Source organism: Chlamydomonas reinhardtii, chromosome 17 (assembly GCF_000002595.2).
Source record: "Chlamydomonas reinhardtii strain CC-503 cw92 mt+ chromosome 17, whole genome shotgun sequence".
NCBI lineage: Eukaryota > Viridiplantae > Chlorophyta > Chlorophyceae > Chlamydomonadales > Chlamydomonadaceae > Chlamydomonas > Chlamydomonas reinhardtii.
In genome coordinates, this window is record NC_057020.1 from 6,664,179 (window position 1) to 6,686,397 (window position 22,219).

The 22,219-nt window shown below is 60.0% G+C and overlaps 3 protein-coding genes across 4 annotated transcripts; 1 reads left to right on the forward strand and 2 right to left on the reverse strand.

Annotated features, from left to right (window-relative positions):
• Positions 1-133: 133 nt before the first annotated feature.
• CHLRE_17g743997v5 (uncharacterized protein) lies at positions 134-2,384 on the reverse strand. 2 transcript variants are annotated; one of them, XM_043072705.1, is made up of 7 exons: positions 2,269-2,384; positions 2,013-2,148; positions 1,771-1,895; positions 1,209-1,573; positions 804-924; positions 489-690; positions 134-366 (listed from the first exon to the last, which is right to left on the reverse strand). In XM_043072705.1, the coding sequence occupies exons 3-6, from the start codon at positions 1,876-1,878 to the stop codon at positions 637-639; spliced, it is 648 nt and encodes a 215-aa protein (XP_042915164.1). In that variant the 5' UTR covers positions 1,879-1,895; positions 2,013-2,148; positions 2,269-2,384; the 3' UTR covers positions 134-366; positions 489-636. The 2 variants fall into 2 exon arrangements, with proteins under 2 accessions (XP_042915164.1, XP_042915165.1); XM_043072706.1 differs by having other exon boundaries at positions 1,190-1,573.
• Positions 2,385-4,894: 2,510 nt separating this feature from the next.
• On the forward strand, positions 4,895-6,776 carry CHLRE_17g744047v5 (uncharacterized protein). Its single transcript, XM_043072707.1, has 4 exons — positions 4,895-5,338; positions 5,586-5,658; positions 5,834-5,926; positions 6,136-6,776. Exons 1-4 carry the CDS (start codon positions 5,304-5,306, stop codon positions 6,145-6,147), a joined length of 213 nt encoding a protein of 70 aa, XP_042915166.1. The 5' UTR covers positions 4,895-5,303; the 3' UTR covers positions 6,148-6,776.
• A 9,392-nt stretch (positions 6,777-16,168) lies between these two features.
• CHLRE_17g744097v5 (uncharacterized protein) lies at positions 16,169-21,914 on the reverse strand. The gene is made up of 14 exons (XM_043072708.1): positions 21,170-21,914; positions 21,022-21,086; positions 20,662-20,760; positions 20,303-20,389; positions 20,056-20,142; positions 19,636-19,714; positions 19,348-19,482; positions 18,960-19,054; positions 18,706-18,784; positions 18,320-18,415; positions 17,934-18,076; positions 17,626-17,700; positions 17,360-17,432; positions 16,169-17,110 (listed from the first exon to the last, which is right to left on the reverse strand). Exons 1-14 carry the CDS (start codon positions 21,188-21,190, stop codon positions 17,012-17,014), a joined length of 1,233 nt encoding a protein of 410 aa, XP_042915167.1. The 5' UTR covers positions 21,191-21,914; the 3' UTR covers positions 16,169-17,011.
• Between the last annotated feature and the right edge of the window lie 305 nt (positions 21,915-22,219).

Below are 22,219 nucleotides of genomic sequence, written 5' to 3' on the forward strand. Positions count from 1 at the left end.
TGTCAAAGGCATTAGAGCGAACCTTCTCCTGGCCGCGCAGGCCCAACACGGCAAACGAGGGAGGAGGCTAAGACGCAGAGATACTGGCGATAAACTAATATTGAGAGGACCATATACATGTGCTAGGACGAAAGCCCATTTGAAGTTACATTGTCATGCGAACCCCCCTTCGGGCTTCGGCCTCCTTGTGAACCCGATTCCCCCAAACGGTGCCACCCCCCCCCCCCTCCCCCCGGTTCCACGACCTTCTTCCCACGGCGTCTGTAACAACTTGCGTGACCTGTCCACTCTTAGCCAACAATGCACGCCAACGCTTCTCGGTGCTCCATGCAGCCACGCTCTTGCAGTTGATGTGCCGCCGCCGCCCTGCACCGTATTTGTCCGTGCAGCCAGCAACGGCCATGCCATGCCACTTCAGCATCATGACATGTGAGTCTACCCTTTCGCATGTACTTTAGCCTTGCAGCAGAATAAACTTGAGTACTTGCCTGCAATGGTTCAGCCTCGTGGTGGAGCCGCTCGACCGCTGACAGCCGCTCGGCCGCTGGCAGCCCATACATCGAGGAGAGCTCCTGACCATGTCCAACTGGGGTCGACCCGCTGCAGCCCAATACCCACGCCCAGCACCGCAGCGCCTCAAAGCCCTGCAGTGGCCGCGCTGCTGCCGCCTCTGGGTGCTTGCTTCAGCGCCTGTTAACCAGGGGCGCGCGAACGCGTCATGTAGGACAGTACGAATCACATCGAAAACCATGTTCCACCTGTGGGTTCACCATCAACGGCACCTACTGCTCGCCCAACCCCACCTTCAGATACCCGAGCACAGTCGCCACGCACTCCGCAGTGGAGGCGGCGGTTGTGTCCACTCGCACGTGATACGGCACATGGGCGCTCCCGCTCGTGCTCCACTTCCAGCTGTCACCGTACCTGCACGGCATCGTGCCGACCAGCTGCTCCGTGGCTCCCGGCCGAAAGTGCAAGAGGTGCGTGCCACACCTATGCTATATGCACAGCTTTTGAAAGGCGGTAAGCAACATCCCAGACTTTGCACTCCAGCAGAGCGATGGACCCCTGGTGCTCCCAGCCCCCAGCTGGTGCATCCAGCGGCCGGAGAGGCAGTCAGGTCGAGTGGCACCGGCACGTGCAAAACCTGATCGGCTAGTCCCCACCATTGTGCACCTCACCGACCCACATGCCCAGCAGTAGCACACCTCGACAGCAGGTCCTGCAGCTGCTCCCAGCTGCCCGGCTTGTGGCTCCGCTCGGTGCCCGCGTCCTCAGCCCCACGCGCGTCCAACCTCCGCCGCCACAAGCCCTCGTCGCTGCACTCCACGTCCACCACCACCACCAGCAGTCGGGTTTCCTGCTTCAGGTTGCTGCCTGTTGTGCTTCTTTTGCAGCCCTCCTCAGGCGGCTCGAATGCGGACCCACAGGGGGTGTCGCCGGCAGGCGCTGTCCCAACCGCTTCTGCCGGCGGTCGGATTGTTGCAGGTGGTAAAAGCGACTGTTGCTGGTCAGCCGCTTCATGACGCGCACTGCCAGCAAAGGCAGCGGGCGCGCATTGGAGCCTCTCCACCTGTAGCACGATGGCCGTTGATGCGCATAGGAAGCTCAGGAGGTGACATTAAGTGTCATGACGCACTGTGTGCACCAGGCTGGCTCTACGTCATAGGACCCGCCCGACTGCTTTGTTCTACCACAGCAGCGGCAGGCTCCCCGCTCCCTGCTCCAGCCCTCGGGATCCCCTGCTTAGCATGCACCTCCACCGTTTACCTTGCTCACGAGCTCTAGTGCCCGCTGGTATAGGGACACACGAGCGAAGGGGCAGTCCGCCACGACGCTCAGGCCCAGCCCCAGCTGCCGCTCAGCCACTCTGAACATGACGTCATAGGAGAGCCCTGGGCGCGAAAGCGCGAGACTTGGTCAGGAGCTGCACATCAGCTACCGCTGTGGACTGCAGGCGGACCGGGCCACCGGGGCCGTGGCGGTGGGTGGTGATTCCCTGCCTGACCCACCGTTCCAGTCCAGGTCCGGCGCTTGCGACACCACAGGCTGGAACATGTCACGAGCGTCATCCTTGTCGACTAATGGACAGCGAAGCTCCCGAGCCAGCGCAGCAGCGAGCGTGGACTTGCCGCAGCCGGGGAGCCCCTGCAGCACGTGGCGAGGATGTGGGGCGACGTGCAATGCCAGACGTTCAAAAAGGACAGCCGCGCATTATGAACCGTGTAGCCCTTCATCGCCTTTGATTGCGCTAAAGTTGAGGTTTACCTTCATTAGTAGGAAGAACTCCATTCAAAGTGCTTGTGTTTGCACTGCGCTGCCGCGTTGTCCTTGTTGAGTTCGCTGCAAGGCTTGATATCAATAAGAACAAATATGTCATTATCTATGTGGCCCAGATTGCCGTCAGGGGTATTCGATCTCGATGCACACCCGACACACCTCAACACCGGAGTTGAACGCCCAGCTGATGAGGCGCCAAGGCCCGCCGCATGGCTATTGGGGCTTGCATACCCCATCCCAGCGGACAGTAAGAGGCCAAAGTACTCTCTTGTTGAAGCACTATTGAATTTTTGGGCTGAGCCCCCCGAGCGAAGCGATCCAGGGGTGCCTGCCTGCGTCGACAAAAAGTGCCAAACTGGCACAAACCGCGAGCGCCACGTAATATTGAGAAGAAAATTTGAGTAGGAAAATGCGGGACGGTGTGGGTGAGTCCACTTTGTGGGCGGGCGGCTGGCTGGGTGATGGATGGGTGGCTGGGTGGCGGCTCAGTGGGGCTCAGTGGGTGATGGCTGGCTGGGTGACGGCTCAGTGGGACTCAGTGGGGCTCAGTCGTGGGCTCAGTGGGGCTCAGTGGGTGATGGCTGGGTGACGGCTGGGTGACGGCTCAGTCGTGGGCTCAGTGGGACTCACTCACTCTACCTTCCCGACGGTGCAGGGACGTGACGTCAACTCCGCAACCAACATCCGGCACGCGCTGGTGGAGATGCTGCTGGGGCACAAGCGACCTGCATCGCTGCAGACTGGCGGCGGCGGCGGCGGTGGCAGCGGTGGCGGCGGCGGCGGCGGCGGCAGCAGCAGCGGCGGCGGCGGCAGCAGCGGCGGCGGCGGCGGCAGCAGCAGGGGCGCGTGCGCGCATCTTGGTAGCGGAGGGGGCGGGAAAGGCCACGTGGAGGAGGAGAGCGCAGCGCCGCCCAAGAAGCGGCGCAAGCGCGCAGGCTGAGGAGCCGGCTGGCGGTGTCTAGGTAGCGGTCCGCGGTGGAGCTGGCAGGGCATGCGTAGCGGCATGACAAGTAGTGCGGCTGTTGACAACTGTGCTGCGTCTGGCTGCGGTTGGCTCTGCTGTGGCATCGCGACTCCTAGATAGAACCTGGTTTGGCTATGTGCCTGTACAAACCGACCCCGGCTATGTCCGGGCGATGAGGTTGTTCGGCCTCAGACTGTGGAGGGGCTCAGCCCCTTTTCCCGTGACCGGGGAACACTTGTCGTACCGTACTGCCAAAAAGGTTTGGTGATCCAAAGTTCGTGAACAGTCCACGAAATTGAGCGCCGAAACAATTTCAGCTTATTTACATGAAAATTCCCCCGAAATTAAATACCACTAGCAACAATCTCCCGTGTAGCGCGCGCTGCCGCGCGGGGGGAGTGCGGGGAGACTGCGAGGAGGCACGGTGGAGCACGAGGGCGCTGAGTCGGACGACGATGACACAACCATTGATGAGGAGCTTGCGCGCGTGCTGCGCGCGTGATTGGCAGCGGCGCGCTGCGCTGGCAGTTGCTGGCGAAGGCATCTTTAGTGGTGGCGCGGCGGTGCTAGTGGGCTTGGTTTGCAATGAGAGGGCAGTTGCTTTGCTGTAGGCAAGTGCGTGGCGGGATGCTACCCAGGCGCACGATGGCTGGCGGTGGCGGTGACGGAGGCGGTGGCGTCCCCGAAAATTTGGATCAGAGTTGATACTTTTCCCTAACCGCCCACGAACTTAAAAAGTATCGAATTTATTCCAGCAATTTTTAGCAGCCCTCCCGAACTTTAATAAAACGAAATCTTTTTGGCAGTACGGTATGTTAATTGGAGGGCCTTGGTTGACCTTATTATCATGGGCATGCAGCTAGATGTAAGGCGACAAGGGTTCTTTTGTGCAAGTAGGGTTGGTGGTGATGGTGTAGGAGCTGGGTGATGAACGGATCCCCACATGCGCACGTGCTGTGCCGACCGCTGCATTTGACAACCATCACTAGCGGACCGCCATGCGATCCATGGAGCGTGCCCCTAAGGGAGTCAAGTGACAGGGGACGCAATGTACAGTCTTAAAATGCCGAGCACGAGAGGAGGCTGGTGTAGAAGTGGCGACTGAAGTCTGAGTATGAACTGAGTGCCAGAGTCGTAACAAACGTTGGACCAAAGGTACTGCGGATGCTGGCGTGCGCACAACCTCCCGGACCGGTGACCGGGTCGGGGTTGGGGTCGGGGTCGGGGTCGGGGTCGGGGTCGGGGTCGGGGTCGGGGTCGGGGTCGGGGTCGGGGTCGGGGTCGGGGTCGGGGTCGGGGTCGGGGTCGGGGTCGGGGTCGGGGTCGGGGTCGGGGTCGGGGTCGGGGTCGGGGTCGGGGTCGGGGTTGGGGTTGGGGTCGGTCGGGGGTCGAGGCCCAGCACCTCATCGGGAAAATGGAGTCTGGGGAATGGGATCCAAGGGACGCAAAATCGCTCGTTTTCGCCCGCGCACGTATTTATGTAATATTATTAGCGGGGCCAACGCCCTGTGAAATTGCGAGGGCGCGCGCGGACTTTCCCCCGCGTGCCCGCAGCTCGGCCCCGAACCAACCCCCCCCCCAGCACCAAAACCCGTCATACCGTCCCCCACCGTGAGATACAGACTCCACTATAAGGAAAATGTGATCTTAGTGCCGGTGCTGGGGGGACGGGGCTGTGCATTGGACGTCGGACGGTTGGACGTCGCGAAGTAAGTTCAAGTTCGCCCTTGCGGCGAAACCGTTCAGCCTAACACGTTTTGCAAGTATAATAATAACAGAGTCTTAGATTCATAGGTCTCACGTTGTGGGGCAGCCAGCACGGCACTAATAAGGACAGGTGCTCGCGCTCGCAGCTTACACGCCTACGGGCCTCCTGACAGGTACATAAGTGCTGATATTGTAAACGTCTACCGCTATGATAATTAATTTGACCCTGTCTCAGCCTATGCGATGACATTGGCCTCAGTTATCGGCCGGCTTGTCTTTCTTGCGGCAGAGAATTCGATACTATATTTTTGAGAGTGCGAAATATGATAATATTCCAGTTACTGCGGCTATCATGTTCCAGCCGGGTATCGGAACTTCGTCGCTGGGGCCTCTTCTATCTTGTGTACAATAGCTTCGTGTAATGGATGGCTTAAATAATGGCTGTGTGCAGTCGGCGGGAGCGGGGAACACGTGTTGCCCAAGTTTTCGTCAACTGCCGCTTTCTGAAACGTATGGGTGCGCCGCGCCCCCTGCGGGGGCTGGGGCACGCCAACCCGACGCCCTCGCTCATGCCTCATGAAGACCGCGTGCCAAAGAGCTGTCCTGCCCTGATCTGTCGCGATGCATCCTGCAGGCACCTCGTATCAGGAGTGCTGGCCAAATTGCGCAAGTCCCACAACATGCAAGTGCCGGCGGTGTGGCTGCAGGTGCGTATGGGATGGCTGGAAACCCCGCAAGGGGATCCCGATGGGGCTGAGTGGGCGCACAGCGAGCATGGGCGGTGGTTAATGTCGTGCAGGGGTGCGAGTAGTGGATAGGTTAGGAGCCAGAATGCAGCTCTTGAGTGTGGCTGCGTAACGCTGATTGTTCCTCCTTCCACAGGCGGCTCATCGCACACACACGGTGTGCCGTCCGCGACCACGTGTCGCAGGAGGGACAGTAGCAGCCTCTGACGGGGGAGCGCCAGTGCAGCAGGTGGGCAAACCCGCAACCCGGCATCCGGGCTCACAGGGCCTTAAGGGTTAGACGTGGCTGAGGAGTCAGCAGCTGCAGCGCAGGCTGTCGCGGATGGGCGCCTCAGCCGACTGCGCCCATCACTGACCGAGTCTGCGCGCCCTCGCAGCCGCAAAAGCTCCCCACCCGGCCTAACCGCAAAGGATCAATCCCTGCCCACTGCACTCCAGGCAACGACGTAGGAATCTGCACGCCGAAATCAGGGGTGTGGAGGTCGTTGACACGAATTACAGCTGCACGACTGCGGCGGTGTCAACTGCGGTCAGCGCACTAGGCCCCGGTCATGGTGAAGACGATGTGCAGGGCGGCAGCGGTTTTGATGCGTTATCTTGATGTCTGGGTGCGTGTTCGCTTTTGATGCGGCATGTTGATTGATGTCTGGGTGATAGGCTTGGCGGCTGCCGCGGCGTTTGACTTGCTATCCGTGACCGCTCTTTAGTTGCATTCTTGTTTCGGTTTCTTAGGTTTTGGTGTGGCCGGGCAGCTCTTTTCCAGGCAGCGGCGGCGGCGGCAGCAGCAGCGGGGGCGCGTGCGCGCATCTTGGTAGCGGAGGGGGCGGGAAAGGCCACGTGGAGGAGGAGAGCGCAGCGCCGCCCAAGAAGCGGCGCAAGCGCGCAGACTCAGGAGCCAGCTGGCGGTGTCTAGGTAGCGGTCCGCGGTGGGGCTGGCAGGGCATGCGTAGCGGCATGACAAGCAGTGCGGCTGTTGACAACTGTGCTGCGTCTGGCTGCTGCGATTGGCTCTGCTGTGGCATCGCGAGTGCTAGGCAGCTGGTTTGGCTATGTGCCTGTGGAAACCGACCCCGGCTATGTCCGGGCGATGAGGATAGCCGGGCGATGAGGTTGTTCGGCCTCAGACTGTGGAGGGGCTCAGCCCCTTTTCCCGTGACCGGGGAACACTTGTCCAGGCGCGGTCACTCAAGTGCAGGACACAATAAGCCGTGGCGCGAGTAACAAAGCCCTCCATTAAACCTGCCACCAAGGTAGGAGGCATCTGGTGCAAGGGGAACTGGTAGCTGCTTGGTCCTGCGCGTTCGACTGCTGCGCGCTCGCACGTCAAGGTCTCGGCACGTCAAGGTCTCGTCGATTGATCCCAAACATGGCCCACTTGGAACATATGTAGCTGAATTAACGCTCAGGGCATACAGGGCACAGCGCTCAGGGCCGCCGGTCAACCACCAACCCGGTTCCGTGCTGTGTGTGCTGCGCGCGGTCGAGCCAGCAAGGGCGCTGCAGGGCACCCAGGTACGGTTAAGCCCGCGTTCATGCTGGGAAGCGGAGGTGTTACACATTTGACTGGGAGTGGAATGTTAAAGGCGACCATGGTGGGGCGACGAGGGCTGAGGTTGCCTTGCGGGACTGCTGCGCGCGGCGGGCGTGCATTCAACGCAGATCCCGCGCAGCGCACGCAAACACGACATACAGCAGGCTGATAAGGGCCATGGATGCCTGGTGGTTGCTGAGTACCGGGCGTTCAGGAACGGCTCTGCCAGCAACTGCCCTGCCTGGTCAGGAGGCGCCGCCAGTGGTGCTGCCGCCGGGCACCACCTGCGGGACGGCCCTGCTGGTTAGTTGTCGGCGCTGCACTGTCCCATGAGGTATGTAGTGGGATGAATCTTGCGGACCAAATAAGCTACCGTTCAAGTGCGCGTGGGCGGGGCTGTGCTTGGGCTGTGGCGGGTCGATTGTATGTGTTGCTTGGACTGGTCTCTGTCGTGGGTGCGTGGTCGGTGCGGGCTGCGGTGTGCGATGGGACAGTGGTAAGGCAGGTTGGTAAAGTCCCGTAGGGTGCAGCTGATTCCCAAAACCCAGCAGATGGCAAACAATTTGCAACGGCAGGGCAGGAGTACGCGGCCGGTCGAACGCCGGAGTTACTGTACCGACGAGTTGCTGGCTGGCTGGAAGTTTGCTGACGCGCATTCCTCACGCTCCGGGCGCCCGGCCAGGCGATAGCACCACACAGACACACCGCAACGCCACACTCGCGAGGCAGAGCCGCATCGCACCTGCAGGAAGATGACCAGCGTCCACGGATGAGCACCAAATGCAACACGGCGGGCGTGTCGTGGGTGCGTGGTCGGTGCGGGCTGCGGGTGTGCAGTGTCTTTGTGTATGTGTGTGCGTGGCGGGCGGGGGGGAGGAGGAAGTGCACCATAGCGCCGCGGGCACCAGAAGGCGAGGTCGTTCCTCGTGCGCTTATTACCAGGGGCATCGCGCAAGCCTCTTAACCACCGTATCCTAGGTTGGTTTGAGGGGCGCGCGGCGGGTTGGACGGACTGGCGGGATGACGCGCGCGAGTGCCACGCACAAGCAGCAGGCACTGAGGACGACTGGGTGTACGGCGATGCGGGTTCATGGATACGGATAGGGTCAGCGGCGATGGTCTAGGAGCTGGACACACCAGAGAACCCCACACGCGCACGGCTCGTGCCTGCCACGGGACTCCTGGCACTCATCACCCCCATCCCCTCGCTCACACCTCCCAAGACCGCGGGTCTCATCGCACCACATGCAGTTGCTGTTCTGCTGGCTGGCCGTGACCCATTGCGATGCATCCTGCAGGCCTATCCGGAACTTTGCCCCCCAGCGACTCTACCAGACCAGCGCGCAGTCGCGACCTGCACGTTGCTATGCATGTTGAAAGTCGCTTGGGGGACAAATGTCCCGGTGGTTTCAAGCGGGTCCCCAAAGTTTTGGGGGCCCTATGGACTCAGCCCAAACCCGGAGTGGCACCCGAGTGCCCGAACGTGCCATTCCTTAGCATGGGCTCATAGGGGTTGGTGTGTTTGGCTGCCTGCAGCTGCTGCGTTCGCAGGCTGGTGTACGTGGATAGGTGGATGGGTGGATGGACGGCGTCCCCACCTCTGGAGCTTGCACGCCGCCGCCTACGCCGCCTTCGCAACGGCTCCACACCCTACCTGATCTCCAGCCCATCTATCCCTCTGTATGTACGACAGGCAGCGGCGACCTTACACGAGGGGCCTGCTGTGCGCCGGTGCAGTGCGTTGATCTGCATCTCCACTGCTGTTCGCTCGATTGCGAGGATGGCTGCTGCACCGGTCATGGTGTAGAGAATGTTCAGGGCTGCAGAAGTTGCGGTACTTCATTTGTACGGCGGGAAGTTTGCGAATTGGGTATGTGGCAGTCAAGGGTGGTGGTGGAGGACTGGCCAATTCTTGATTAGGCCGTCCGGCGTGAGCTAGCTGGACACTCGTCAGTAGGTGCCGTACACGAGCTGTTGTGACTTCACGGAATGTTTTTTGGGCGGCTCCCCAAGCAGTGTGCATTACCAAGCAAGCGGTGGAGCTGAAGATGTTGCCAAGAATTAAATTTGCTGCTGCGCGTGACCAATCCCCTGCCGGTCTGTGTGCATGCGTGATTGCATCGCCGGTCCGTTTACAGCACAAATACTGCATGCAACGAACAGGTCTGTTCACGGAGTTTGCTCAGAATCTCAAATGCAATCCATTCATACAGGACGTGTGTGTGTGTGTGGGGGGGGGGTGTCACAACTGTATACCAAGCGACACAGCGCCCCATCCCACTGGGCCGGTGTGTCGCCGACTCCCCAGTGCGTGCCAACTTCCCTGGTGATGCACCGCACATATGTACGTACTCGCTCCCTATCTCGTGCCTCTCCACTTTCAGAGTAACACGCAATGCATTGACACAATCACTGTAATAACCCACAAGCTCACCAATCATTCTATCCTTATCATTACACAAATGCTTCGAAACTAGACTGCCTCAAATGTCTTGGGCGCGATCACGCACACAGTCAACTGCCAAGGTTTCGCACTCATACATGCCACCCGTCCGCACCCGGCTTGCGTTGGGACGTGAACAATGACTTGCTTGGGACCCGCACATGCATGTCACAAATGACAGTAAGGCGTGTTGATGCATTCAGATTTGCAAAATCAAGACCGGGGGATGGAAGGTATGTGGTGGAGGGGAGAAGGCCACCCGTCGGCACGCGCGCCAACCCATACATCCACGCGTAAGCGTCTCACCCCTTCCATCCCCCGGTCTTGATTTTGCAAATCTGAATGCATCAACACGCCTTACTGTCATTTGTAACATGCATGTGCGGGTCCCAAGCAAGTCATTGTTCACGTCCCAACGCAAGCCGGGTGCCAGCGGTGCAGCACACATGATAAGTAAGCTGCCTGTAAGTAGGGTTGCGCGGAACGTAGGGGCCAGGCAGGCAGAGCGTGTCAAGAAGAAGCTTCCGTTGGAAACTACTTGGATGTATGGTGTGCACACCCGCCCGCCGTCAACTACAGTAGGCGCGCAGTGTACACACGTAGCAAGTAGCACCCGGCCACCTGGGGCTGCTGCTGTGCACGTGCGCAGCATATATGCGTACGTGGGCACTACGTACTGGCGGCAGCCAGCACAGCGCGCGCCCGCCATCCCGACCAACCACTCCATCCACAAATCCTCATCACTCACCGCTCTTTCTGCTGCCGCCAACGCCGTCTAGGATTGTGCCTGCGGCGCTGCCGCCGCGTCGGGGGCGGCCTGATCGTCGTCCATCGCGTCCTCGCCGCCCGCGTCCTCGCCGCCCGCGTCCTCGCCGCCCGCGGCCTCGCCACCCGTGGGGCGTAAGTGGCCATTTACCCACGCATGCTCCTTGCTGACAAGCAAGCAAATCCCTCAGGCAGGTGCACTGCTTTCTGCCCTTCAACGTACATACGTACACGTCCCCCCTCCACGCGCGCCTCCGTCCCGCCCCCTATCTGCCTAGCTCGTGCGCATGTTCTTTGCACCGCCGCGCCGCTTCTGCGGCGCACACCTACCGCAATTGATATGTGCAGCGACGCCAGCGAGTTGCTGGCGGTCCACTTGTGCGTGGGCACATTGAGGCTGCTGTGCACGATCGGCAGGAGCGCGTGCCCCGCCAGCGTGTACAGCAGGTGCGCTGTCGCCACCTGTACCGACATGGCGTCGGCGAACTCGACGGAATGCTGCGCCTGCGCAGTCGCACCGAAGGCGACCGCAAGCGCTCCTGCCGCCGCCTTGACCTTCTTGTGATTCTTGAAGCTCTTGGTGGTTCAGCTGCAGATGGCAGGCGAGCAGGCAACGCGTCAAACCGGCAGCAGCCGAACATGTAAGGACGGGGAGGCACCCTAGGTGCAAAAGTGCACTTTTTACCCCTCAATAACTTTTGCCCAACAACCTGTGGAGTCACAAAACTTTGTGTACGTAATGCTCCGGTCCCTCCGCAATTTGTCGGGCAAAAGTTATATGGCTTGCAAGATGGGGGTACAAAACGTGTCAGGAGGGGGAATCACTGACCCCAGACTCCAGCGGATCCCTCCTAAAATCTTATAAAGCATGGCGGACACTATCCATATGGATTCTGTGAACTCGGCGGGGTGAAATCTTATGCGGGCTGGGAGGACAACCCGCGTGTCTGTCTGCACAGGTGGGCACGCATGGACCAAAACGTACGTGTCCAAACCGACATGCGTATTCTAGCCGGCCGACTAGCTAAAGCTTCTATCGTATATGTGTACAATGTAAAGCGAGTAGACACGGGCTCAGATTAGCCTGTCTGTCCGCACATTCAAAGCATGTTCTGAAGCATGTTGCCCTGGAGGGCACGAATTTCAGCATCCTTTGCTGTCGTCAATTTATTAAGATCTGCGTATGTTTTAAAACAACTTACTGAACGAAGAGGAGGCCTCCTCCTCTAGGTCACGACTAGTCTCCAAAGGGTTGCTGTGAGCCTAAGTCGCACGTTGGAGTACTCTGTGATTGCTAAACGTTAGATTGAACCTATCATCGGAGCTACAGGGTCCGTTGGCGCAAAGCATTTGACATAGTCTATTTGCACGATCGTCCGCAAACGTTAATGTATATTGACGTCTGTGGTATATGTAGCACGTGAAAGCCATTGCAACTTGTCCGAGTAGCTAACTCGGCTGCATGAGTGAGGGGAACATATGCAGACCCCTCGGCATGGTGCCCCCGCCCCCCCCCCCCCCGCCCCCGTGTGGCCTCCGCCCCGCCAAGCCTATCTATGTCCAGGCACGGCACCTGCCGCAGTGCCGCGCCCCAACCCACATGCACAACCAGCAGCAGCAGGCAGCTGGGCGACCCCGCCCGCCGCCTGCTGCCTCACTTGTGTGCCCAAGTCAACGCACGTCGCGTCGCGCCCTTCGCAATGTGGTTCAATAGTTGTAGTGCGGTCTTGCTAACCGACGACCCGCCCGTGCCGCCCAGCATGCAGCAGCAGCCATCTATCGCTCGGACTACCGCACACAGCCAATCCCGTAGCTCGACCCGCACGCATCAGCTCCGCACTCACGCTGGTCGGTCTTGATCAGGAGGCCGCCGGCGCGGCCGGCGATAATATCCTTTGTGTAGGTGGCAATGGCGCAGAAGTCGGGCTGGCCATCAGTGCCATCATAACCCACAAACTCGATGGCGTACACCTGCAATCACGGCAGAGCACATACACGCACAGCAGCATGCATTAAGTATCCCTACGGCCGAGCTAAGAAACATGTGTGTGTGTGTGCATCCCTGCGTGAAGGAGAGGGGGGCGGGCGGCGGGGAGGGACAACGAACCAGCAAAGCTGCTGGGGCGAGGGGAACCCGAAAGATTGGGAAGTAAGGGTGCCCCCGGCACCGGCACGCACACTCACCTTCGCCAGCACATCGCCGCTCTCCGAGAAGTCGACCTCTTTCAGCTCCTGGAGCGCGCGCTTGAGCTGGCGCATTTCGAGCTGTGGATGGAGATATCGCAGATGGGGCAGGAAGCAAGGAGTGGTTAACGTGCGTGTCGATCGAGGCAACAGCAGTCGAAATAAAGTTCCCGCCCTTCGCAAGCAAGCAAGCTTACTTCTGGGCGGGGGCGTTGCAAACATTCCGCCACCAGAGAGCATGTAATGATATACAGCAACATACAAATAAAAACAGACAAAGCGCGCTCTGCGTACGTGCACGCGCGCGCGCACACCTTGACGCTGATCCCTTTCTGTGGCGAGGCGGGTTGCGGCCGCCTTGGACTCCGAAAAGCAGTCTCCAAGCCTCTGCTTGAAGTCAGCAGCGTCGTCCGCTGCTGCGCCTAGGTGGCGCGGTGCACCCTTGACCTGGTGCGTGTAAGTTGCGAAGGTGTCCGAGTAGGAAGCCCCCCTTGCCGCCTCGCGAGCGGTCCACGTTGCAGTATGCTTGTGTTTCACCTTAAGGGGGGCTAGAGCATACTGCTACGTGGACCGCTCGCGAGGCGGCAAGGGGCGGGCCGCGGGGCTTCCTTCTTCGCAACTGACGCGAACCAGGTCAAGGGTGCACCGCGCCACCTACCGCTGGTGAGATGGCTAGTAAGCCATCACGCGTGCGTTTGTGGGTATGCAGCAGCTCTTGCAGGCTCTGCTGGAAGTGATTGGGCGCAGCAATGATGTCATTTCCCAGAAAAGCCATAATTGCTGAGCAGGTAGATGGTACAACAGACTAGGATCTCCTGTAGAAAGAAGTAGTAAGGCAGGGGAGGCAGGGGAAGCCCAAGATTTGCGGATGAATCGCCAAGCTGTTGCTCGCAAAATGCTGCGGGCTTCACAATGGCGAGATCGCAGCTTTCTGGGTAAGCCTTTCAACATTAATGGAATTCTGAAGATTTAAGGGGGGGCTAGCATTGCCGAAGCGAGTGAGTCATGCTATAATACTTTCTAGTGGGCCAGCCGATTGCCGGCGTTGCATATTCTGTGCAGCCGACCACCAGCATATCAGCGGTAGTCATCAAGCGGGGACGATGGCGCAGCAGGCCCACACGCTAGCTAGCAGGCTGCAGGCATCCCGGCGGACGAACGAAGCTAACCTAGGTGATGGCTAGGTGGTTTCCCACACGCTGATCCAGGGCTCCTATCTTCATGTCTTTAGACATTACCGGCCATTTTGGCCGTTTCCTAAACATTCCTCCTATCTGGGGTGAGACTTTGTTGGCCCGGGTTTGGGGCGGGTTTCGTCCGAATTCCTATGTATGGAGAGGCCCCCAAACCGCCATGTGCCAAGACACAAGATGACACCCGGCCGTTTTTGTCTGAGCTAGACATCACCCCGAAAACAAGATGCGACCCCTGGACCCCTGCGTCGATCGCTCTTGACATTGCATCGCTCATGCAAGATGCCCGCCCTGTGTCAACCGTGTCAACCCATGAAGTCTTGAGGTGTTGAGAAACACCGGATACTCCTTGCACTCCACAGCACTTCAGCCCACTGAGGCAGGCGCTTTGCTTGGGACATGGGCGGGACATGCCACGTGTTACTTGGCTTGGGAGGTGCCCGCCTGTGCCCGCCATGCCTTCCGGGCGGTCCCGACTCGTTCGCCTTCCTCACCCCCGGCTACCAGCACTTGCGTTACCTAACGCATGGTAGGTCAGTGTCGGCCGACGTCGGCCAACGGCCCATCACACACACATTCATGCGTGACGCATAAACCCGTCCTTGTCACTACCGCTGCCACAACCCCACCACGACCGGCGGAGCACTGCCGCCGCCACACGCCTGGACCCGGGCAGGCGTGCATAGGACGAACATGACACCGGGCATTGGCACCTTGTGAAATACGGTACACAGACACGCGGGCACGTCGAATTCCCCACCTCCCCCACCTCCTCCCGGCGGCTCAGGACCAGCTCATTCGGGCACACTCCCTGCAGCAGCAACAACAGCAGCAGCAGGAGGCTCAGCAGGAGCACGAAAACCACCCGCCACCTCATGGCGTGCATGCATGTGGGTTGGGAACTGGAATCGTGCTCACCATTGTTGAGGATAAGTAGTGGCTGGATGGGCATGGATGCTTTCAGTCCGCGTCTCCCCAGCCCCCTCCCGTCCCCAGCCGTCCTCACGCAGCCACGTGCAGCCAGGGGAGAGGGGTATGCAACTCGGGAGATTCACACCGGGCAACTCCCGCCCCGGGCCCTGGATCCTGCCTGGATCCGGGCTTAAGTAGTGTTCGGACCCCCTTTCCCAGGCTCCCGAGTGATTGAAACTGTAACTTGGACTCCAATGGAACTATTTAAATTGGTCTCGACCCGAGAGGCCCGCTTGCCGGGACCTCGACCATCGCGACATTTCGCACTCTTCACACGCGTCAAATGAAATTCCTGTTTCGTGCTTCCTGCGCGTACACGTTGTTGCTGTTAGTTCAATTGATGTGCGGCCTAGAATGGGGCACGCGCCGTGTCGCCGGCCCCCTGGCCCTGGCCTGAAGGACCCCTCGCGGCGATGCCCGGCTGTGGTGCCCTTCCGAAGCTCACCGAACCGAGCGGCGCCGGCCAGAGCCAATGGGGCATATGAGTGTCCATATTCAGGGGGTTTGGTGCGTGTCTGCTGGTGTCTCGGGGTCTGTGGTCTCCGTGGACAGCTTGCACAGGGCCATGCACAGGCTAGGCAGCGGTCGCCGGCCCCACTCCCGCTCTCGCGTCCCGCTACTCCCCTTTGCCGACACAATGGCAACACATTATATAAAGACTCGTTTATAGATACATGTTTGCCAGCCCACGCGGCCAGGCCCGCTTCCTGGTGCAGTTGACTCCAAACGCTTACGTGCAGGAGTGCGTAGGAGTGGCAGTTGCATATGCCCGGAGCGTGAGGACTGCGCACCAGCAAACTCTCTGAGCCAGCCAGCGCGATCATCGGTGACGTGACCACGCACACGTTCTGCGCTTTCTGCCCTGCCTAGCCTTATGGGATTTGCGGGTCGGGATTTCAGCCATCACAACGGGAACTCATCTTTCATCCCCTCTGCTCTTGCTTGTCCTAGATCACAACGGTGCAGGAGTGGCAGTTGCATATGGGTGTGCTCCCATGCTCTCCCCTAGCACTTCGCCCTGTGTCGCCGTCTGTCCCTCGACATTCCCTTGCAAAGCCCCTGCGTGCAGCTGTCCTCAAGTGCTACAGGCAACATTGCGGTACTCCCAAGAAGACAAGGGAGGGGCCCTGATCCTTGCAGCTGTGCAGGCAAACACTTCTGAGGCGTAGAGAAACGCTGGGGTGGGCCTACATCTCAAGCAGCGTTATATGGGTGGTCCCAACTCGCCTTACTCACCCCCGGCTGCCCGGTCGCAGTAGTCAGGGCACCCAGGTACGGTTAAGCCCGCGTTCATGCCGGGAAGCGGAGGTGTTACACATTCGGCTGGGAGTGGAATGTTAACGGTGACCAGGGGGGGGGGCGACGAGGGCGGAGATTGCCTTGCGAACAGTAAGGCCACAGTACTCTCTTGTTGAAGCACATTTCTCGCAAGTGTACCATGCGCAACGGTGTGCCGCGCGCACACCCCGCACACTCCATGCACCACCATCGACCGCAGACGTGCTGCCCAAGCGCCATCTACGCTTACTTGTGGCCACCACGTCGCCAACCAATGCAATCATGATGAAGCAATATGTCATTCTTGTGGTTATTGCGTATGGCCGACGGCAGTGTGCGTGCATGCGCCTCAAGCAACCCCGTGTACGGCATGAAGTGACGACCCAACAACAATGGTCCGGGATACCAGACAAACATATCAATCAATCAATCAATCGCAAAATGATTCCCTTCATGACAGACTGCAATAAATGTCACCCAACCTATGTCCCCTATGTTGTGTTCCAATTGTGGGACCAGCAGGAGTCGGCAGCCGCATCGACATTCAGTGCAACCGAGGCAGGATAACCCAACAAACTTCACCCTAGCCTCTCACCTGCTTGTTAACCCCACAATCATGTCGTGTAAAATCCATTTCCCATCATCCTTCGCCCATCCAACCGCTTGTGTGCAACCACCCAACACAACTAGTAGTTAGATAGTGCGCTCACAGCACCTTGATTGTCCCAGGGACCGCTGGCACTGCAGCCCTGCTAGCCGTGACCCGCTGCATCCCTGATTGGGAATCCCCCCCAAAAACGGCCGCACGCACACAGAAATCTAGCGCTCACCGCTAGTGCGCGTATGCTTTGGACCCCCTGTCGACGGGCGGGTGCGACCTGCGCTTGGAGCCCATTCCAGTTCGCTACACCAGCAAACCGGCTTTCTCCTGAGCACTGCTGCAGGCCGCTACATGCGCGGCACGCCAAAGTAGGGCTCCTCCTCCAAAGGTGGGAAGTCATTGTCCCGTGGCCAGAACTGCTTGTTGGAGATGAGGTTGGCAATGGCCTGCGCCGTGCATGGGGAGGGGGCGTATGACGTTACTACCACGGCGTATGACGTCAAGCCAGGTGCAGGTAGCGATTCAGGTGGGGGTCCCAGACCACTCGCCCCGCCCGGCCGCCACAGCCCGCCCTGTCCCGCCCAGCCGTGCGCCCAGCCCCCGCCCGCCCATGGCCCGACAGGAACGATTGCGCATGTGTGGACACGCCACATGTGCCTCAGCAACAGCCTGGGCCACGTGAGCCGCGCACTCACGTAATCACTGCTGGTGGTGAAGGTCTGCACTGCAGCGCTGCTGGGCGGGTAGCGCGTGACAAGCTCCTCCCAGCTGCAGTGCAGACAGCAAATCAGGGGGTGCTGGTATGGATACAGAGACTGTCCAGCAGGGATCTCCGCATTTGGATTGCGGCACGCATGCAGCTGACTCATACCCCAGGGAGCACTGCTGCCCGAAATATTGCTGCCCGCGTGTTATACGGGGGATCTGCTGTGCCACTTACTCGCACACCCCCCGCACGCGCCCGTGTTTGGACAGGAAGCTCACGAAGTGGCCCAGCGGGATGCACAGCTCACGCCGGGAGCAGTCGGGTGTGTACCTGTGTTTGCGTGCAGCAGTACGGCACCGGTGCCTAGGTGTACGGCAGGAAAGTGCGGGCGGCGTATGATAATGATGGCATTCTTTGAGAAGAGGGCAGCACACGACCGGGAGCAGCCCCACACATCCCTGCCCTCATCAACCGCCGGATCACCTCAGCAAGCCCCCTGCGTACGGTACGCATGCAATCATGCATGCTGCCCCCGTTCCGGCCTCCACCTGTAGGCCCCGCACCTCATGCGCCTGCCCAGCTCCTCAATCACAGTGCGGATCTGGCACAGCCGCGCGGAGCGGCGCAGGTGCTCCACCGCGAAGCGCTGAGCCGTCTCGGCGATGCGGCGAGCCTCGGCGTCGTGCGACCGCGCCCACCGGACCACCTGTGCGCCGTGCGTGGGGGTGGCATGTGTGAGTGTTGGGGGCGGTTGGGAGCCTCGTGGCAACAGCAGCTCAGCACCGGCGCACGCGTAAGGAGGGCGGGTGGAGTCAGCGCCATGCCAGGGACGATCAGGCGCTCGGCCAGAAACGGGGAGGGAGGCGGCCTTGTTGTTGATGGGGCCATGCTGCAAACACGTGTGGCATGCATGCGGCGGTGGCGCGAAGTGACACACGCCTGGACTCACATCTAGGATGTCGCGCGCCGATGAGTTGAGGCAGGTCACGAAGTGCTCATCCGGCCGCAGTGCGTCGTAGAAGTAGCCCATGCGGTCGGAGGCGGACTGCGGCGGGGCAGGCAGGGGGACGGAGGGGGTTGTAGATGCCAGCCCAAACTAAACCAAACCCAATGCAATAGAGCGAGGAGGAGAGCGTGGCCGATGCTTGACAACGGAGTGGCACGCGACAACAGTAATAGGGGGGGTTGGGAGGTGGGTGGTTGGCGCGGCAGCAGGACCATGAGTGGGAGGGTGGGGGTGGCGGTGTCCGAAGTCATGCCCGCTGTGTGCGGATGGACGTGCCGCATGCCGGTGTGCATTGGGTGCACAACTGCTTCTCCACCTTGCCCACCCACCTTGATCACCAGCGACCCGAACAGGAAGTAGACCTCCATCTTGCGACTGGTGGCCACCCCGTCCGTGGACACCAGGTACCTGCGTAATTCAGTGGGGAGAGCGAATACAGGTTTGTTCAGGGGGCCTGTACGGATCGTAGCATCACCACCGGTATGCCTTTACCCTCACCCACGCCCATTACTAACCACACGACCCCTGCATCAGGCCCTGCCCCCGCCCCCCCCCCCCCCCCACACACACACACACGCCTCACCTGTACTTGACCTGGTGGCTGATGGGAATGGGCTCCTTGTAGCGCGGGTCGCCCTTGGGGGGCGGGTCGTCGCCGCCGTGCACGAAGCCGGCGTCCTGGGCGGGCGGGCGTGTGCGGGTGCGGGTGCGGGTGAGCTGATGGTGACGCGAGCCCCATCTTGGGAAAGGAGCAGGAGCATGTACATCGTGCCTGTGTATTGTGCATGGGCGCACCGCCGCCCGTCCTCCCCAGCCAGCCGCCCCACCCCATCACGCCTCAACACGGTACCAGTCCCAACCCCTGAACGCATCACCCCCCTCACGCATCCTCCAACACCTACAACCCGTGCCCATGCCCGCAACCCCCCCCCCCACCCCCACCACCACCTCCGCCCTCCCTCCCCTCTCACCAGCAGCTCCGGGGCCTCGTTGCTGACTGCGGGCAGCCAGGCGCGCGGGCACTTGTACGGCTCCCCGCTGGGCAGGCGCGGCTGGCCCAGCAGCATGTACAGCGGGCAGAACTTGGTCCAGCGCCCAAACGCCACCTGGGGTTGCAGGGTGTGGGGTGGGGTGCGGGGTGGGGTACGGGATGAGGGCGGCGAGGTCGCGGTGAGGGTGGGGCATGCGGGCAGGGGAGAGAGGGTGGAGGGGTGGTGATGCAGGAGGGCAGGAGGAACAGGGAGGAGCGAGCAGCTCACCTGCTTCCGCGTGCTCCATTCCACCTTATTAATTGCGTCCAGTCGCTCCAAGAAGTTGTCAAATCCGTCATGCATGCACCTGCATGTGTGCGTGCATGAGTATGCATTTGTGTGTAGATGTCAACATGTGTTCACGCGGGCGAGTAGGTACGGAGCTGCTGGGCGGGGCGGTTGGTGCTGCGGGTGGCATATGTCCTCACGGCACCGCCGCCTTGCTGCGACAAGCGTCCGGCGCCGCAACCCGCTTGCATACGCCCCTGCTTACACTTCTTCATCCCAACATGCCCCGCCCGGCCCCGCCCCCACATGCCATACTGCCACTTCCTCCGCCACCCACCACCACGGCAAGTGCATCGCCATGCACCACGCACCCAACGGGCGTCCTTTCAAGTTCTCAAGTCCCCCGCCCCATGCCCGCACCTGAACGCGCCGCTGTCGGGGATAAGAATGGCACTGCTGCGTTCACTCTTGCTCCAGGCCACCAGCGGGAAGGGCCCGCCGTGGAAACTGCACGGGGCTCAACACGATAGGGTTTGCCAATGGCACACAGGCCATGGTCGGGAGAGCATTTATCGGCCCCCACCTGTGCCACCGGCCAGACCAAACCAGGTATTCAGCCTCACGCACTCTCTGCGGCCCATAGTAACGCCCGCTCGCGCTCTCTCACTTGGTTTGTAGCTTGCCGCGGTCCTTCCAGTCAAAGGCCCAGTTGGCGTCATCATCGCCATTGTATGCAAACTCCACATCCGGCAATCTGATGGGGGCGGAGGGGCGTTGGCGGGTCGGCTTTGCCATGCTCTGCCAAGAAAGCAGGATTTGCAGTTGGCAAAGCTCGTTGCCTTCCAGTCATGCTCTCGCCTTCATGACCGTGTCCCTCATGCTTCTTGAATTGTTTGAGATCCAGCCACATATCCAGTAGCACCAATCTTGCACACCCCAGCAGCGTGGCCAGCACTCACACCCGTAGCACGCATGATGTCCAGCATGCATGCAGCCGTCTATCACACACCCAAACTCTTCGCCCACCTGAACACTTTGCTGGCCTCATACAGTTCAGCCAGGAAGCCCGCGAACTGGGTGGGCCCCAGTTTGTACTCGGGATGCACACTGTTCAAATAGACTTCCCTGCGCACGCGCGTAGGCGCGGGGTGTGAGGGACAGCGGCACGTGATGAGGTGAATGGCTTGGGGTGGATGAAGGTGACGGGCAGCATGGCTTGGGGTGTGGGCGGTTGGAACACCAGACAGCTTGCGTCGTGGATAAGTGGGGTATTGGTGCCACCTGGAATCCAACATCACAACTTTTGGCCGAACACGGAATGGATGAGTCCATCGCACAGCCCCGTATTGGCTCAAGCTGACTTTCCATATGTGTGTTGCGGCTCACCCGTCCTTAATCATAACGCGCACGACCCTGAAGTTGCACAGGTGCCGCACGTGCTTGTCACACACCTGGAGATCAAAGCCGAAATGAAATAATTAATACGACAAGGTAGGTCGTGTACCGTCCGTGTCACGTGTACGCTGGGACCTACCAGGGAGATGTTGCGGATCATGCCCTCGTGAATTCCGCCTATTTCGTCCAGCCAGGCGACATCCTTTTGAATTCTGCATGCACGTTACATTGTGACAATGATACTGCATCCTAAACCGTGCGGAGGTATGGGGGCGGTGTGTCGTAAGTTCCAGCGAGACTTCCACTGGTCCCACGCGGCACGCGAAACACGTCAGGTGGAGGGCACGCATACTCTGCGCAGGCATATGACAATCTTGCCGGCCCTAGAAAACTTTCTTTCAGCTTCTTTCAAAGTATCAGCACCTTGCTCGAATATCAGGGTGCAGGTCGCACACCGGCGCCTGACCAGTCGTGGCCGCCCCCGTGTTCAAGCTTCTCGACGCCGCCGCTGTACTGGAGAAAGTTGTCGCGACTATGATGCATATGCATACTACATGAGAGCTTGGAGTGCGGTGCGTCATTCTATTGCTACAGCAGCGATTTTCGGTGGGCCCAGCAGCGCGCCTTTAAGTCATGTTAGACAAAGATTAAGTCTCCATTTGCATTGCTCCTAAAGAAAGTCGCCAAGTCGGCAGGCTATCTCCCCTGCTGAAGGAAATAATTACAGTCCGAGACGACAGATGGGGAAAGCTGCATCATATCATTTATTTAGAGGGCAACTGTTATTATTATGTATAGTTTCGTCGCTCGCTGCGCATGCGCGCTGCAAAGGTGTCAGACAACTGCAGCTGAGACTGACGGGCATGACCGACAGGCGCCTACACCACCGGATAAAATATTTTGAGAGATACAGACCATGTAGATAATCACGTTGGTTTGGCACGGCCTGCGCGTCGGGCTGGGAGTTTGGAACCGGTTTCTGCACGAACGTGTCACGTGCACCCAGTCGATCGGGCCCGGCGCAATGCCCATCGCTTGCATTCCTCGGGAGCAAAAAATTAACACAGCTGTTTGCCTCAGGACCCAGACCTGCCTGTACCGGGCTTGCATCCGGCATCCGGCATCTGGCAAGGAACTGAACCGCAAACAGCCCCTCTGACAACATATTTTCTACGGTGAAGAGCAGGGG